This window comes from Primulina tabacum, chromosome 5 (genome assembly GCF_025594145.1).
Source record: "Primulina tabacum isolate GXHZ01 chromosome 5, ASM2559414v2, whole genome shotgun sequence".
Lineage (NCBI taxonomy): Eukaryota > Viridiplantae > Streptophyta > Magnoliopsida > Lamiales > Gesneriaceae > Primulina > Primulina tabacum.
This window is the reverse complement of record NC_134554.1, coordinates 4,646,712-4,664,874: the sequence shown is the minus strand read 5'-3', so window position 1 is coordinate 4,664,874 and position 18,163 is coordinate 4,646,712. Positions and strand designations below refer to the sequence as shown.

The 18,163-nt window shown below is 32.3% G+C and overlaps 2 protein-coding genes and 1 long non-coding RNA gene across 4 annotated transcripts; 2 read left to right on the top strand and 1 right to left on the bottom strand.

Moving 5' to 3' along the window:
• Window positions 1-2,457: 2,457 nt before the first annotated feature.
• LOC142544618 (uncharacterized) lies at window positions 2,458-3,914 on the top strand. Its single transcript, XR_012820070.1, has 2 exons — window positions 2,458-2,574; window positions 3,594-3,914. It is a non-coding gene; the product is annotated as an uncharacterized LOC142544618 (long non-coding RNA).
• Window positions 3,915-5,375: 1,461 nt separating this feature from the next.
• LOC142544617 (zinc finger protein ZAT5-like) lies at window positions 5,376-8,776 on the top strand. Of its 2 annotated transcripts, none has more exons than XM_075651648.1 (2): window positions 5,376-5,529; window positions 7,773-8,776. In XM_075651648.1, the coding sequence occupies exon 2, from the start codon at window positions 7,821-7,823 to the stop codon at window positions 8,640-8,642; it is 822 nt and encodes a 273-aa protein (XP_075507763.1). In that variant the 5' UTR covers window positions 5,376-5,529; window positions 7,773-7,820; the 3' UTR covers window positions 8,643-8,776. The 2 variants fall into 2 exon arrangements, with proteins under 2 accessions (XP_075507763.1, XP_075507764.1); XM_075651649.1 differs by lacking the exon at window positions 5,376-5,529 and adding an exon at window positions 7,080-7,186.
• A 5,147-nt stretch (window positions 8,777-13,923) lies between these two features.
• LOC142545733 (uncharacterized) lies at window positions 13,924-15,936 on the bottom strand. The gene is made up of 3 exons (XM_075653087.1): window positions 15,643-15,936; window positions 14,361-14,691; window positions 13,924-14,177 (listed from the first exon to the last, which is right to left on the bottom strand). Exons 2-3 carry the CDS (start codon window positions 14,640-14,642, stop codon window positions 14,073-14,075), a joined length of 387 nt encoding a protein of 128 aa, XP_075509202.1. The 5' UTR covers window positions 14,643-14,691; window positions 15,643-15,936; the 3' UTR covers window positions 13,924-14,072.
• Between the last annotated feature and the right edge of the window lie 2,227 nt (window positions 15,937-18,163).

Below are 18,163 nucleotides of genomic sequence, written 5' to 3'. Positions count from 1 at the left end.
TTTAAATGAGGGTCATATTACCTGTAATTTTGAAATAATGAATTTAAGGAAAAAAAATAGACCTGTGATACCAAGTATTTTAGCTTTATTATGCCCATACTTAATAAATAGAAGATATTTTATCTCCCATGGTGGGATATTTTAGAATTTAGAGATTGTTATTAAATATCATACGTCAATTTTTTTTTCCATTTAAAAGAGAATTGTTGTATTTGTCATTTCAAAAAAAAAAGAAAGAAGAAAGAGTTATTGTATTTATACAGAAGCGTCTTCATCATTTTAATATTATTAATTATAATTATAACTATTGTTGTTGTTGTTAATTTATATATTTATATTTTATTAATAAAATATAACATTTTGTATTATTTTCATCATATTATGCGATTTTTTATAACTATCATAACAAAAAAAAAACTAATATAATGTCCAACATAAAATATCTTTAGTCATCTCTTTTTTTTCACAAATATCTTAATAATTTATTTTAAAAATAAGATGTTAGACCTCGTTGTTATCTTCGTAAGAGCTCGGGTCATAAATTATCCGAGAAACTAAATGGATAGCCCAAATTATAATCAATATGCAGATCACTTTCTCCATTAGCCGGGCATGAGATCACCAGGAATGTTTTCTACCCGGGCAGTCATGAGCCCGGGCTCTCGTACAAGCTCCCGGAAACTTTCTACCCGTGTTGCCTCGAGAAGTGCATCACAATTTCTTTTTTAAATAATGCGGAATGCCCCGATTCCATCTACCCGATTCACCCGGATTACATCACTCATATATAAGATATATTTTTTTTCCCAAATATTTGATTTAATTATGATTTTTTACAGCTAAAATAATATGTAAATAAATTGAAAAATAATTTATAATATCTATAATTGTCAGTTGAGAAAAGCATGAAAAATTGTTGAGATATACTTAGAATTACTATGTTTACTGTCACATAGTTTTTGAATTTAAATATATATAATTGAAAAGTAGTCGCGATAGATGTAAAAGAAAAAGATGGTGGTATATTTAGCAGCAAGGTGGCGCTCTTGGCATATATGGGAAGATTTGATGATAAGGAATTGGGTACTGTACGTTTGACATGTTATGTGACGCATCCTAGGCCCAACCCTGTCTCATTAATGCTACTACAACGCAACCTTACTTGTTTTGAAAGGGACATCCACTCTTTTTATATATCCCTTTGAATCATTCATCTATGCTTCCCATGATATATACTTAAAAGATGTTCATTGATAAATTTTCGGGTAAATTTCGGTTTTAGTTTTGTATCTTTTAATTTTTATTGCATAAATTTCGGTTTTAGTTTTGTATTTTTTGGTTTTGTTTAATTGAAAACATTGATACGACATCACACACGCACGTCATGTTTAGGGGAGGGCGTTTGGGTTCGGGTTTTGGGTACCCGAAACTAATACTTTTTCGGGTTGGTGTTGAGTACTGTTTTTACTAAGTACTCGACGCGTATAGGACACTGTTTTTTGTTATTCTTTTAGGTTTCATTGTTTCAGATTTTATTTAATTAATAATAATAATATCACAACATTACTTAAATAAAATAATAGTGACGAATTGAACCCGACATCTTTTGGGTATCCGGGGCATCGGGTTCGACGGGTTGTGAGTTTCTCTGTGTTCGGGTATTGTTTATGTTACTTGAAAAAAAAAACCGAACCCGATAAACCCGACCCCACTTATTGCCAAAAGTCAAAATTAATGTTAGCAGACTGAAATTTGACAATATGTAATATCAAAACCATAAAGAGTTACAAAAAAATCTAATTTTTTCTATATAATATCTTTGTGCATCAACGAGTTGAATTTTTTTTTTTAAAAAAGGATATTTTATGATTATAATTTACATAGATATGTGTAAGCCGTCGGGTTTGCTTGAAGAATCTAAGAATAAGTGTGGAGCTAGGAGATAAGGACCAAAAGTATCCGTATCAGCTTCATTTAACAGCTGGGTTGGAGGACAGCTCCCTCATGTTTATCACCATCTGCGTATTTGTCCATTTGAGACGATTATTTTGACCCAAAAAGAAAAAGAAAAAGAAACTTTTTAAATGGCACATAAGATAACAAGACCTGTTCCCCTAATTTCCAGCTTTGATTTCAGATCACTACACTGTTGCTTTCGTTCGTTCGCTGGTTTTCTTTATCCATCCGCTCTCCTTCTTTATTTCACCTTTTTTTTTAAAAAAATCGATGTATCAAAATGTGAGAACATAAATAATCCTATACATTCATGATTTTACGATTATTTTTAATAAAATCGAAGTACTAGTGATTAATTAAGTGGGAATGATTAATATGATTTCTGTCATATTTAATGATTTTCTGAATTTTTATTTAAAGAAATTTAAAAATATTTTTTGAATGAAAAAGATGAGTGTAGTTTATCGTTTGAGTTGGTGCAATGTAAAACCAGTTGCTTTTGCGAAGATCCCTTTATTTAGAAGCACGTAACCTGATGAAAGCTTAAGCAGGATTCAATTCCTAAGGTCAAATACGTGTAAAGTGTTAAATCCATACTCAGATACTCTCTTTGAATCTGTAAGTTTTCAAGATTTGGACTTTTTGTTTAATTGTAAATTAATTGTGGTGATCATTATAAACTTTTAAACAAATTGCATCTGAAATAATCCACCCATTATTGATTGTTATCAAACATTAAATCTAGCTATGAGTTTTCTTTTTAGTTAGGGGAAGTTTGCTACAAGTGTATCTTTAACCAGATAAATCGTCTCAAACTTAAAACTTCGGTATAGAAGTCATTGACAGCTACCAGCATTTACATCTTTATATATTTGTTAACACGCGATACTTCGTAAAATTTACTTGAAGTCGAACTTTATTGTTTGAAATAGAGAGCTTCAATTATGGTTGCCAAAGTAAATGATCAACTTATCTTTATATATTCATTTCTCGCTTTTCAAAATATGATCAATTTTTGGCTTAAATGTTTTCGAACTCATCCATTTTATTCTTCATCCTTATACTTTTTCTCTTCCGATAATATTTGTTTTCAAGTAAAAATCGATATCAATAAGTTTTCTTTTAGAACAAAATAATTAGTCTTTGAGAAGAAAATTACGCAAAAAAATAATCTATTTTTTCCCAAAAAAATATAAAGAAATTTTGATTCATATAAATTCTTTTAATCAAATTTTCAAATCAATTAAATTTTTATGTCATGTTCTATTTTGCTAAAGTTATATCGGACTCATATATTTTGAAAAACAATACAAATATAATATCACCTTGAAAGAAATTTTTTTTTTATACAAATTTTAGAATTATTTATTTTATTTTGACTTACCTAAAAATTGTACCAACTGTATGCACTTATAAATATTTTATGACGCTAAATAATTTGTTTTTTAACCTCTTTTCTGTACGCGAAATTTTGTTTCCTTTTTTTTTTTAGAAAAAAAGGTCTTGTGTGTTAATATTTATCTGAAAAGTATATATATGGATAATAAAAGATTATAAGGATAAAACTAAATACAGTGATTTTGATACATTTGGACTAAGATGATTACTGATGAATTTATAGACCAAAATTTTTTTAGGTAAATATTAATTAGGAGGATCAAAGAGATGTACACACTCTTGTGGAGGAAGAGTACTTAATATCAGAACAAGAGGGACAGGAGAGGTGGGTGAACGTGCAAAGGTAGGATTAAAGATTCCAAGTTTAAATTTTACAAAAGTTTTTTTTTTTTTTTTTTGAGCTTGTATGCAGTCTCTTTCATTTTTACCCGGTTTGTGTAGTTTGCAGGTATTGCACATATTCGAGTTTTACTCAGTAACCATCTGATTTTCAGTGCTACATATATTCGTTTGTTTGCGATTTTGATCATCTATACTATCAAAATATCGTTTTAGTTTTTTACCTTTGTATTTTTGCACTTATGGTCTTTTTTCCGACGTGGTGCTGATAAAACGTAAAAATGATACTAATCAGACATCGACGTGAAACACACGTGTTGAGTGTCACATTAACATTTTCGATTAAAAATGATTAAAACCCAAAAATTGAAATATTTGTGACTGAAACTTGATTTTGAAAATGTAAATAAGAGACAAATATAAAGGATGAAAAAAGCGATTTTTTAGATTGAAGATATACTATGTTAGGATGAAGACTTTGATTTTGTGCGAGGATTTCTTGGATTTCAAATTACTAAGTTGAGATTTGATTTGAAATTGAAACGAAAAAATATATTTGGCAAGATAAGAGATTCATTTTTGAGCTAAATTGAAACAATGTATTTGAGACGTAGATTTGAAAACAAATCATTAAAATGCAACTTTAATATATATTTTTATGGACTAAACTGGAAATACCTATGCCTTATAAATATTGCAAGATAACTGATGAGAAAGTTATCTTATTTCCAAAATAATCTTTCGCATAATTTCTTTTAAGGTTGAGATCGGTGTTAATTTTTTGAAATATATTTGTAAGTAACGTTGTTCGAGAGATGTAAGGTTATATAATATCAGTAGTGTAATGTTATGAATTTGTATTTTATCAGAATTAAGTATTGTGCCAAATGTTACAACATTTGAGACAACATGCAGCGGAATATTAAAATTTACAACACAAATTCACTTTAAATAAATATATGAACAAGATTAAATTTGCACAAGTATAAATACTTGCGTGATGACTCAGGGCAAAAATTAATCACTAGAAAACCAAAATGTTTACAAAAAAAACCAATCACTAGTGATTAAGACAAAATCAATTTCCTCAACACGTTGAGAAAATATACGCTTTCTAAAACAACTAACAATAATAAAGCATAATTAAGAAAGCAAAACGTGATCCTGAAAAGCACGAGCAGCTAAGCACGATCTTCAAACAACATCGTTATAGATGTTGTCTTTGGATGTATGCAACATTCAAGGGAACACAGCGATCACCACTCTTTCGATCAGCAACGGCTTCGTGAATTTAATTCTCTTAAATTTGTGCTGCGGCGAAAAACTCTACATTCTTCACATCAAGTCTCTTTTTTATAAGCCTAGGTTTACCAACCAAGGAATCCTACACAATATGGGAAGTAAGAGTTTTGTTAGTCACGAACTCTATTTAAATAAGGATATCATATCTCTATTAAATCTTAGCATAATTAGAATATTAAGTACCACATTATCTAGAAAGACAAAATCTCAATATTAATTAAATCAAATCAATTTAATTTAAGAAATTGTATCAATTAAACTAGTAAATAAAATTTCCCTTCAATATTTTTAGTAATTCAAATAAATGCTTTTTTAAAAAAGTAATGTTAATTTTTGAAAAACTATACTTCAATATCCAAAATTAAATTTACGAGATACATTTTTTTTAATTCGATTTATGAGATACTCTATTTAACATGAAGTCCAGGCGAGAAAACCAAAAGAACTAAAAGGCCAGAGCAAAAGTCGACTGGTTAACATGCACAGATAATATACATGCTGGCAATGGATACATGACAGCTACATATAATTCAGGTGTAAATTCTCACATAAAACATTCCAAGAATCTCTTTTACTCAATTGATTATTCCAAATATGTGTTTTGTGATGAGCAAAAATTCGAAAATTCGGGTAAAAACTTCAAATTTTGGAGCCAAAAAAAAAAAAAGAAAAATCATTTCATGAAATCGATATGCTCTTACTTGTTTTATGTGGATCTATCTGGGAAGTTTCAAGCTATTCGTAGAAAACTACAACCTCAACTGTGTATCTGAGAGTAATATTTAATAATACACGATAGGTCCACGTAAAATCAATGAACCTCACATGTATTGATAAATATTTACTATTATATGAATTCTTGGACTAATATCCTAAAAGTAACATCTGATTTCCTGATCTATCATAGGCTATAGCGTCATCTGTATTTGCTTAATTATTGTACTTAGTTAATCATTAAAGAAATTTCTTAATTCTCAATATGCTGACCTATCTTTATATTATTTATAATATAATATAGATTTCCACTCGGAACAAGAAAAATAAAAGAATAAACATGGCTGGATCAATTATCTAACATTTTTCGCTTAAGAATCAAAGCGAAATTAAAGAGAGACATCTCAGGTTGGACTTCTTTTAATTAAACTCTGTCCCTAGAAGGAAAAAAAAAACAAATCGATAATATATACTTGGTGACAGATATCATCAGTATGATTGAGCAATTTAGGACAACGTCGTATCGATGTGTACTTTTACCAACTCTTAATAATTGGCTGAAATTTAATTAAGTAGCTAATTATTCCAAAAGTTTACCTATTTAATTATTTGACCGGCGAGGTTTTTGGGTCTTTAAGTCATTCATTTTACAAATTTGGGGCCAATGCAGAGTACCCGAGTCGACAGTTTGTGCATCAACTCCACAGGGAAATTCTTTATTAGTTTACTATTGGAGAGTTCAAAATAAAGTCAAATCGGCCCAAATGTAGTGAATTGTGATACCTCGTCAACAAAATTATGCCTCTAAAAAAAATAATATTTATCAAAAATTAAATTTTTTTTATCATATCGAATTACATGATCTGTTATAAAATTTTATTATGTATTAAAGCTGAATAATTTTGATTGAGGTACTTTTGAAAATACATGTTTATTTACAAACTTACAAAAACATAAATACATAAAAAGCTATGTTAATTCACAATAAAACTTTAAAACAGTTCAAGAAATTTAAAATTAGTGGAGTACAATAATTATCTTGTTGGGTCAAAATATTGTGATTGAAATGTTGTACGATTTAAAAAATCTGAGTTTTATTATTATCATTAGTTATAACTTTTGGTTAAACGATAAGTGACAGTTGTACAAATATTATAGAAAAATTGACTATATATATTTTAAGGGTACGTGCTTTATGTATCTGTATCACTTGGTTACTTACAAGTTATAACAACCAACGTGGGTATTAATAATAAAGCGAACATCAAAGCACCGATTAATTGAGATAGGTACAAAGTCGATATATAATGTATTAGTTACAAGGACAAGATATGAATAAAGTAATTAAAAATAATATAAGAAAATTATATTATATTTATTAGAATAAAGAGGGAGTGAGGTGGTGAAGCGGGATTTCTGTGTTGCCAGGCTTGCTTGCACCCTAATCCTCCACAAAGAATCGTTGCCAAAACAAAAGGTAATAAGTTTGCTTCAAAGCCAACCGATTCCCACTTCTTTCCTTGGTTGTCTGTCATAAAAATTCTCTATTTTTTTATTATATATAATTTCTATTCGCTGAAAAGTTTAAGGTTCACAAAGTTCGAGTCTAACTTTACCCACATCCTATATTTTCAAAATTTATAGATATGAAGAAATTTGATTCTTATATAAAAAACGATGTTATGAAATAATGTTATCCCGAGACATTACTTAATTTTATTGTGTTAAATTAAGACTATGTTTTGGAATAAAAATTTGATTTAATACATGTAATATTTGGATAAATTAAATTATTTAATCTTAATTAGTCTGTTAAGTTTCATAAATAGTACTTTCTGCTGCATATTTCTATATATAACATAAATTATAACATTGTCACGTAAATTTTCCATAAAAGTGCTTATATTTTATCCAATAACATATGAAAATTAATTATCTCAACGTAAGTGATTCCAACCCTTGATCAAGTCATTCCCTTCTATAAATACAATCTCTATCACACTTTTGAATAGTCCCATGCATGACAAAGTTCCCTTCATCTTATTTTTTTTAATTAAAAATAGGAAAAAAGGGAAGCTAAAAAAAGTAAACAAGGGAACGACACGAAAAGGATGATGCAAATTCAAGAACAAACGACAATGGGGGCCAAGGATTACAATGATACCATGAAAGGAAAACGTGGCAAGAAACCAAGATCGGATTCGCCTCTTGCCTTAACCATGGCCACATGCTCATCTAGCAACGCCAACATCGGAAGAAGCGGCGGAGGTTTTAGCACCGGCAGCAGCGATATAAGTGACCTTACTGGCAGTTCTGATCATCACTACATGACGTTAACTTCTGGTGAGTTCAAGCAAGGCATGGAAGAAGAAGAAGAAGAAGAAGAAGAAGAAGACATGGCGAATTGTTTGATTCTCTTGGCCAAAGGCCGCCGCCAGGTGTCATCTCCGCGGTTTCCGGCAGCCGGGAACGAGGCGGGGGCTGCAGAATTTTACCGCTGCAAGACTTGTAACAAGAGTTTTTCTTCATTCCAAGCATTAGGTGGCCACCGAGCCAGCCACAAGAAGCCCATTATCAAGACATTACCAACAACTGCAGAGGACGAGAACCCATTAGCGGAAAACAAGGAAAAACGTGTTGATCGCACAATTCTTTCTCTCAAAATCAGGAGCAGAAGCCTAGCCTTAGGCGGCGGCACGCTAAACAGGTGTAGGGTTCATGAGTGTTCAATATGTGGAGCTGAATTCGCCTCCGGCCAGGCCTTGGGTGGCCACATGCGGCGGCACAGGACACTTCCGCCATTGGAAAACAGCAGCCGCAGCGAGCCCCAAGAAGAAAAGAAGCCCGGAAAAATGTTGGCATTAGACCTCAATCTTCCGGCCCCGGAAGAACTAGTCTTCTCCGCCACCCCCCTAATTAATTGCCATTACTAGCTAGTTATCATCCATCAATTCTTTTCTGTATTATTGTTTTTTAATTAATCCTGCAAATGAAATTGTGAATCAATTATTTGTAAAAAAAAAATTATCATTGTTCTATACATCATAAAGATTATCGATCATCAATTGAAATAGATTCTTTTGCACATAAAAAATTAATTAATTACTGATCAATAATTGATTATAAGTATGGCTTTCCATTGAATTGTCCCATGACAGCATGTGATGACTGGATTGAATATCTAGTTAGGATCGGTTTCACACAAACTAAAGTGGTGTGCTATCAAAATTATTGCTATTTTTCTCTAACAACACAAACTTTTATTAGATTAAATAATTATGTTTTCACATGTGTAATAAATTTTGACATCTGTTTTAGTCTGTCAACCATTGGATTAGGAGCGATTTCGGCACAAATGATTATAATAGAAACCGAATCCATCTATTATTTTACTTTTAAGCTTGATATCGAACTTAATTCAAAACATAAAAAACAAATTATCCAAAATTAATTTTCAGATCGTGATATTACTTTGCTCAAACGTTTTGAATAAGTGATTTCGATATATTGTAAATTAAGTTGGGTTGACAAAATTCGGGTATGGCTGTGTAATAATTTTTTTTTCCTTAGATTCCACAAAATGTGTTTTTAAAGGTTTCGGCCACGATTATTAGTTACGTGTGTACGTCAGTTGCCTCAAATTCAATGGGACAAAATTAAACACACTCCATGTTTCATGGCTTCTACGAAATATGATTAGATACAATGTCACGCATATACATTTAATGTCACATTTTATGTCACTCGATCAAGGTTTTGGTATTAATTGATGGAGGGGTGCACATGCTTCTTGCTGTTTGTGCATGAATTTCAGTTACATCGTATATTAATGCTGTCACACTCTTTCATGATTGCCGCACAAAACAATTCTTGGCTATCCTCCCATCCAAGATTTGTGGCTCAAATTCGATTTTAACTAACATAGCAACAATTTCTTTTGCTTAATTTTAGTGTATATATGTTACTAAAAGAACGAGATAAAAGATGAATATTGGATATAACTATAACATCGATTGTTTTGAATATGTGTTACAAGTGTTAAGAAATATATATATTAAATATATTGAAATCGTCACACACTACAACAAAAACGCTAAAAGACAACGGATAAAGTCCGTTGTCGTAGGTCATTTAAAATTGTACTGACAGTGTTAGTTGAAAGTGCGTTTAACGACAACGGTTTAAAACCGTTGTCGTAGCTATCATATTGCGACGGTTTTTCAAAAATCGTCACCTTCGCTAATTAGCGACGGTTTAAGAGCGACGATTTTTGACTAAGCTAATAATATTCATGATCTTAATTAACACTTCAAAATTTACCAAGAATTGAAGCGAAAAAAATCATCTTAAATCGAAACTAAAATCGTCTAAGAGAGAAAAATTTATTGTAGATGTGAAGCGGTCAGGAGGAAATTGGACTGAAAACGCGAATATTTATAGACAATTTGCAACGGTTTATTTTAAAAATTGCAACAGTTTTAATAAAACCGTCGCAATTTTAAAAATTGGACAAACGACAACGGTTTTAGAAAATCGTTGTGGATTAGCATGTTTTTTGGACAAACAACAACGATTTTAGCTAATCGTTGTTGATTAACGTGTTTTTTGGAAAATGAAAACGATTTTAGCGAACTGTTGGTAATTAGTGATGATTTTAGAGAATATTTAGCGCCGGTTTTATTTAAACCGTCGCTATCTGGTTTTGTTAGGTTTTGTTAAAACCATTGTTAAAAGTAAAAACACAACGATTTTTCAATAAAACTATTGTCTTCTGAGTGTTGTTGAAGACATATTTTCTTGTAGTGATACAAATTACATTGTAAAATATACGACTTTAAGAGTGTGAGGTAAACAAGTTTGTTGTAATTTATGAGTTTCAGAGTTTGACAAACAAATCCGTAAGAGATTTGAAAAATCAAACTGAACTGACACAACTGAGAGGTCATAACTGAAAGAAGACTGGTCGGATTTTAATAGATTAAGAACTGAAGTAAATACATTAATGTTCTTATAAGTATAAATAAGTCATAGAACTGATGATTCGAAGTTCGCTAAACATACTGAAGATCAGAACTGAAAACTTTGCAAAACTAAACTGAAATGACCTAACTCAACTGAAATGTTCAAACTAAGAAGACATCACTTAGAACTAATATAGTCCAGCTGAACTGATCAGTCAACCAGTTTGACTCCTGATCAGTTAGCCACGTCATCAGCTGTAATTTGAATATCAGCAGACAAACTGACAGTCCGTACCAAAGTAGAACAGATGAAGCAGAGCAAATCTGATTCATCGTAACATTGTCAGTCGTCTACATGGACTAGAAAACAATTCAACAGATATTAATCATTAAATGCATTCAATATGACCGTTGGAATCGATACTATTTATAACTGATGAGTTCAGTTAAAGAAAGGTGACGAAACGAAATAATAACCGAACAACACTCACGAACAACTATCAATCATCTGCGATTTATTTTTTACTTTGACGAATTTATATATATTTTCTTTTGATAAACTTTTAGTATAGCTGATAGAACCTAACTTGTTGCCTAGGTTGCAGCTTATGTTCTTGTTTTGGTTGTTGGTAACTGTAAGAGTTCTGTTTACTCGTGTAATTGTGGTTCGGTCCTGGTATATCCCACAAAAAATACTTGATAAATACTGTAGCAGCGGTTGGTTATTGAGAATGGTAAGCTACAGACTGCTCTTCTGATATCAACGACCAGATTCATTGTTGGAAAATTTTAGTTTTGCTATCCTTGCAGGTTGAGCTTGTCTGTCGAGTTGCTACGATGATTTTGCAGATCAATCATAATCAACTATGTGTCTGCCAGACCCGCATTAATATCCATTCTGAAAGACATCTTGCATTCAAGGATCAAGATGATTTTTGGAGTAATGTGGAATTATACACTTATAGTAGTGCTTGCGCCATACAGTTACTCAATTCCAATATTTTATTTTGCATGATGTATGCTAGTGGTAATTAGCAAATACCTGAATTGCTTGCACACTCTAGTCATACAAATAATAGAGGTTGAGGTCACTAAATATTATGTTCAACCTGTGCCTATGGTAATAATGTTTTTCATCGTTCTTTTGATATTCTGACCGCTACTTATATCTCCCAATAATATTTTGGCCCGTGCCTAAGCCATGAGTTCAACTTTTTACTGACCACTCTATCCATTTTTTCAATTTCTCCCCATAATCGAACCCCTTCGTGACCCATTCAGCACTCAAAATGTTTGGAAAGAGCCACAGGATGGGGACACATGCTTTTTTTTTTTTTTGTATATATATAGATTCTGGTGAAATTTAATAATTATATTCCTCTTAGTGCTTTAGCAGTCGAACCCAAAATAAGAGCTTATTTTTCTGCCCATGTTTTTTATGATTGTTTGTGATAGCTAGGAATGCAAAGATACCTTGGGCGTCAATTTAGCAGCAATGGTCAAGGTAAAGTAAATTCTGGCACTCATTTTTGCAGCTAGATGCTCGTTTTTGCAGCATATTTCCCAGCCTGGTTCGCAATACAAGCACTGAGATTATTTGTTGAGCTTTCAACTTCGATCAAGATTACAGATGGTTTTACGTCGTGATGTAGATTGGTGGACAAGGTAAATATCAAGTCTCTAACAAGTAACAAATAGCTGTGTTTAATTTGGTGGTGGTTTTACGTGTAAGGTTGTTTTTTTATCCCAAATTTGTAACGCGCAATATGCTGTTTTGTTAAAATAGGAAATCTAGCGATCAAAATAGGGATCATGTTTGTGTAAACTCATACCATCATGAACACAATACAATTGAAGATATTTTGGGACTATGTTTCGTGAAATCAGCGTTCTTCCATCGCTGGTGGTGATCCGGAAACTCAGGTTCTGGCAGACGAGCTTTGCATTAGTCTCCCATTTCTGACCCCGGCCGATTGCGCTTCAAAGTAGTCCAGTTCTGGCTCTCATTGCCTCGCACCTCCACGTTCGTTACATCCCCGGCTCCTACAACGTTCAAGACCGAGACCAAGTTGAAGATTGGATTCCCCTGTTATTTTGAATCGAACTCCTCGTTTCTTGCATGGAACCCTGCAAATGCACTCAAATTAGTTATGGCCACGCTTTCTTTATAGAGTCTTTAAAAAGTCATCTATTCTAATATCCCCCCTTTCACCGTTGTTTACTTGCTCAGAATAGACGAGCTATACCTGCGATAATGCACAGGAACAATGCCAGCCTCGTACCGAGCAATCTGAAGAAATGAAGGCTGAGACAGATCGAAATGCTTGCGAGGTACGTTGCACCACACCCCCTATTGTCATTGGGCTGGCTTGGGTTCGGGGGACAGAAATTGGTGGCGGTAACGAAGAGGGACAGCTGCGCTGGCCTGCACCATTTGCTCTCGTTGCGGCATTTGATCTCGTAACAGGCTCCAAATGCTTGTCCATCGTTGAACAAAATGATGCTTAATGCTGCCGTCTGTAAGCCATACCCATCTTTGCATAGATCTTCATACTACAAGCTCTTCCTATATTATTATATACTCTTGTTTAAAAAAAATCAAATTTATCAATTATGAGCTTGTGGATGTTATGTATCTATCAAAACAACATAATCAGTTTTTTTTATATATAAATTAGTTAATTAATTTATAGTCTACTAAATTAAATTAATTCCAAAATGAATTTATTTCGAAATAAACATAAGCGACGGGACCCTGATCACTGTGATAATGTTAGAGATGTTTATTTTTGTCAGGATGATTTATTTTATTTTTATTGATTTTTGAACTATTTTAAGGCCATTTTCCGAGCTATATTAAACTTTATTTTAAGTTATTTATGAATTTTGTCCGTCTAAAACGTTTTTTCCATGCTCAGCGGCCAAATCGGACTAGCATCTAACACGAACGTGTCATCTTCAAAAGTATTTAAAATTCAAAAAGCTTGGTGAGATTCAATTTCAGTTTTTTGTATAGTCATAGTATAGGTTTTCAAATCGAAATTTATATTTAGTAATGTAGTGTTGGTGTTCAATTGAAGAATGATGCAAAAAATATTTAAATATTAACATAGGATCCATTGAGTAAATGGCTGAATGCTGAGGCGCATATCAATAACTAAATGAGATGGATGGATGATAGATTTTATTTAATGGAGTCGCGGCCTTTTTGTAATGTCAAGATATTGAAACTTATACATTAACACGACTCTAAAGTTCCAACGAAAGATTTAAAAATACACTTGTTTACTACATATTCAATTAATGAAGTTTTCTGAATCCCAAATACCGCAATCCTATGTTTTGCAAGTCAACAGAACAAGACATGTGAAGTATTTCTCGGTTGTATCATAGAAATATAAACTATTTTGCGACCTGAGTTTCCTCTTGCAGCCGATCTAATTCCTTCTCCCACTTGAATCCAAACATTTGGCGGCCAAACGGAACAATGAGGTTGTATCGAAACACCTACAAGACACCAAACATACAGTCTAAGCAATAAAACACGGACAAAATATATGATTTTGCGAGGATGGAGTAATAATTGATGTTGGTTCCAGGTCCGAGAAACAAGTTGCCACAAATTTTTTATTGGATTAATCGTCACATGATCCTGCAGGTACGTTACTAAGCTAAAAATGAAGAGCGTACCATGTTGTTCAAGTCGCGCAGTTGAAGTTTCAAAGACTCTGACAACTCAACCCATTTGGAATCATCATGTCCACCTTTAAACATCCAAGATTTCTTGAGGGCCAATCGCCAAGCAGCAATTTTACTTCGTATATCTTTGTTAAGTTCAACCCATTCTGGTGCACATCCGTTTTTATTGAGTATCCTGTACAAGGTGTCTTCAGCAGGATCCACATGAGGATTACTGGTGAGGTCCAAGGGCTTTCCTTTACCAGGCAAGTTTTCAAATTGACCTTCTTCCATTGCATGCCACACTCGTCGCTCGACGACATTGATAATCTCAGTTTCTGATCTGCTAAATGACAAAGATGATCATTACCAGCATTTATGGTCATTTTCAATTTAACAAATTGCAAGACGGGAAATTAGTTATAGTCAAATTTAGATTGAGCTTCAGTAGTCACAGCTGCTGCAAGTACTCAGGCCCCCGCTACTTGGCAAAGTAATCAAAATTTCTGATGTAGACGAAACAATTACTAGATAAATATTAAAACCTGAGTCTGGACAGCAAAAAGCCGTTGCAGAATGGGTACCTTATCAAACAAAACCAATTATTGTAACAAGGGGTACAAGTATCAGCATTGAGACATCAGACCGAATTTAGCTCATTAATGAGAAAAAGCAAAGTCTTTATGAGCTTTTGACATTACAACTATTTTAAACTATTATCCACTACGTTTTGATAGGAATCTAGCTTACAATCGAGACTCTATGACAAGTGAAATCGATGTCATAACCAAGCCAAAAAAGTTTATCATTACATGAAAGTAGCGAAGAGTACATACGGCATATCAAAACTAAATATAAATGTTACTCTTGTTCACATGATAAACGCAGCCGTTAACTTAATATTAACTATAAGGAGAGCATTTTTCTATCTACATGTCCTAAACATGAGTCCAGATCAAACCTAATCCCAGAACGTTATCGGAATATTCAGGTCATTGGCTAGAGATATATGGAATTGAATATATTTCGAGACATGCAGTTGAGGCACTTACATCAGAAATATCAACTCAAAAATAAACGCGATAAGCTAGCTTTAGAGCCAAATTCAATATTAGGCTCCATAGTGTATGCATCAGTATCATTTGTCACAATATAACCAAACTCTTGTCAGTAGACAAATTTAATTCACATAATTTCTTGGAATACCCTCAGCAATCAGCAAACCCTCGACGCAAAATTTAAAAAGTGAACTCAAAATCGAGAAAATAGTTAAAGAGAATTTATTGATATTGACCTGACACCGTTGCGTTGTCCACGAAGCTCAGGTGGCAGCTTTCGGTCATTGACGGAGTCAATAACGGCGGAGAGACGATCGCCATTGATTTTCTTGCTCCGATTAGCCAAAGAAGGTTAAGGTGAAGATGAAGAGGCGGCACACCCATGTCCCTGCGAGCTATGGCTGATGGAGGCCGTTGATCTACGAACGACGGCGATGATCGAGAGATGACTGAAAATCGTTCTCCTTCCCACGAGACTAATCGCCATGGCCGCGGGAAGGAAAATCGGAGAGGTGGGAATTATTGGACATGCTCTTTTTACAGATTAACAGGCCCAATACAAATGCAGATTTAGCCCAGCCAAGCCGAAATATTAGACCATATATTTGATCTGGCGAGTTTATTTTTTTAGCAAAAGATATTATATTTAAAGCACGAAAATTTAAATCGAGGTATGTTTGCATTTGAAATTAGTTAGATACTTAGACATGTAGAATTTTTTGGTGGGTTTGGCAAATTACCAACCCACTTATTTTAGCTAGAAGGACAGGATGATCCGATCAGCTTAGTCAATTTTGTATGTAAATTAGGTGTTGCGTGGGTCAGGCTGAGCAATAATCCGTTGAGAAATTATCAACACAATTCGTCCATTTTATTTTATCGAGCAGGCTGATCCGACATACCTAATTTATTTTAACAACTCTATAATTAATATATATTTTTAGGATCACATATTTCCTATAAGATTATTATTAATTAAATAGGTGAGTTCGATTTATATTTGATATGTTTTTAAAATAAAATAATTTCGGTATCTATTTTACGAGCAAATGATCAATAAATCATCATCTAAATAGTTAAATGTTTGTTTAGTCTTCGTTAGACTGAATCTTTTTATTTAGTCTCTGTCAGATTGAATCTTTTTATGCGGTCTCTAACTAACACAAAAAATATTTATGCACTCCATGAGCCCACATACGTTTTTCGAATGAAATTCGTTACAAAATATTAAACATCTAGAATAAATATATAATATTTCAGAACTAAATGCTTTAGATATGTAACTAATACATGATTTTTGAGTAGCCAAACATGTATAATTTTTTTTGATATTAATGAAATGTCTCTTTCAGATGAAATTTGTACAAAAATTTTAAAAATTATTATTAATATATGATATTTGAGTATTAAATGCGTTAAATATGATTTTCGAATATCAAACATGTATAAAAAAATTTGATATTAATGACACATCTTTTTCAGATAAAATTTTGGTACAAAACATTGAAATTTTAGTATTTATATATGATATATGAGTATTAAATGTTTCAGATTTGATACTAATATATGATTTTAGAGTACCAAAATATGAATAACAAATTTTGGTATTAATGAGACATTTTTTTCTGGGATGAGGGGAACAAACAAATTGAGTTGGTTCATAAAATTTTCTGTTGACTCAAAAAATATTTAATTCGTAATTTAAAATTATTAAATTTGAGTCACACTTGAATATATTCGAACTTTTTTTTAACTAAAACTGAGCCAAAATTATTTTGAGTTTTAATATTTTTTATTATAATATAATTGTATATTAAATAAATATATTTAACATTTATTTTTTAATAACTTACGAATATATTCAAATATTTTGGACTCAAGTCAAATCGAGCCTCAATTCGTCCAAATTCGAATTAAAATATTAAAATTTCGAATTTCATATCGAAATCGAATACGTCAAAATTGAATGATTAAAATTTTCTTCAAATTCTGCCTCAAATCAATAAACATGTTTTTATTCAAGTCCTTAGCTCTAGTGCATAAATGGATTACAAAGAATCGCCAGGTTTCAAACGATTTTCCGGCAAGAGCTATGATAAGAGTGGCCTAGCGCCGCTACTCTTTCATGGCAAGCCTTATACATTTTGAAGACCTTGAAAATCAACATGATTTAGTGACATAAAAAATGTGATTTAGTGGATGAATAATCATCGCTTAAGGAACATGTGTTCATGAAGTAGTGGCTTAGTGGATGGACAATCATGAGATCATGGCATGTAGTGAAGTGTCTTACCAATCCTATTAATATTGTCCAAATGCTAGAGAAATCACACCACAAACCTCTCCAAGTTGCTGTGAATTTTCGAGTACCAAAATTCTGCCCAAATCCAGACATTTTTCTCATCGTTTTAAAAGTCCAAATCCGATCTTTATTGTTCAAAATACACCTACACGTGTTTTGAGCAACATATCCAAATTTCAGATCGATCCATCAATTCAATTGGGTGTAAACATTTTTTCAAGGTGACTGATTTTTGGTGTCAAACTGTAAATTGTTCATCTCAAAATTTTCAGAACAATTTCTCAGGTAAATGGGTTTTTGAAATAATTTTATGTGCACTTGAATTTCATAAGTATACTATTTGATATATGTAAAATGACATGTTTGTTTTTCATAAGTGTGTCTATGTTTATACACAAAAAAAAGTATGTAAGTTTTGAAATTCGGCCGACGTATATTAATCCTTAGATTTGTTA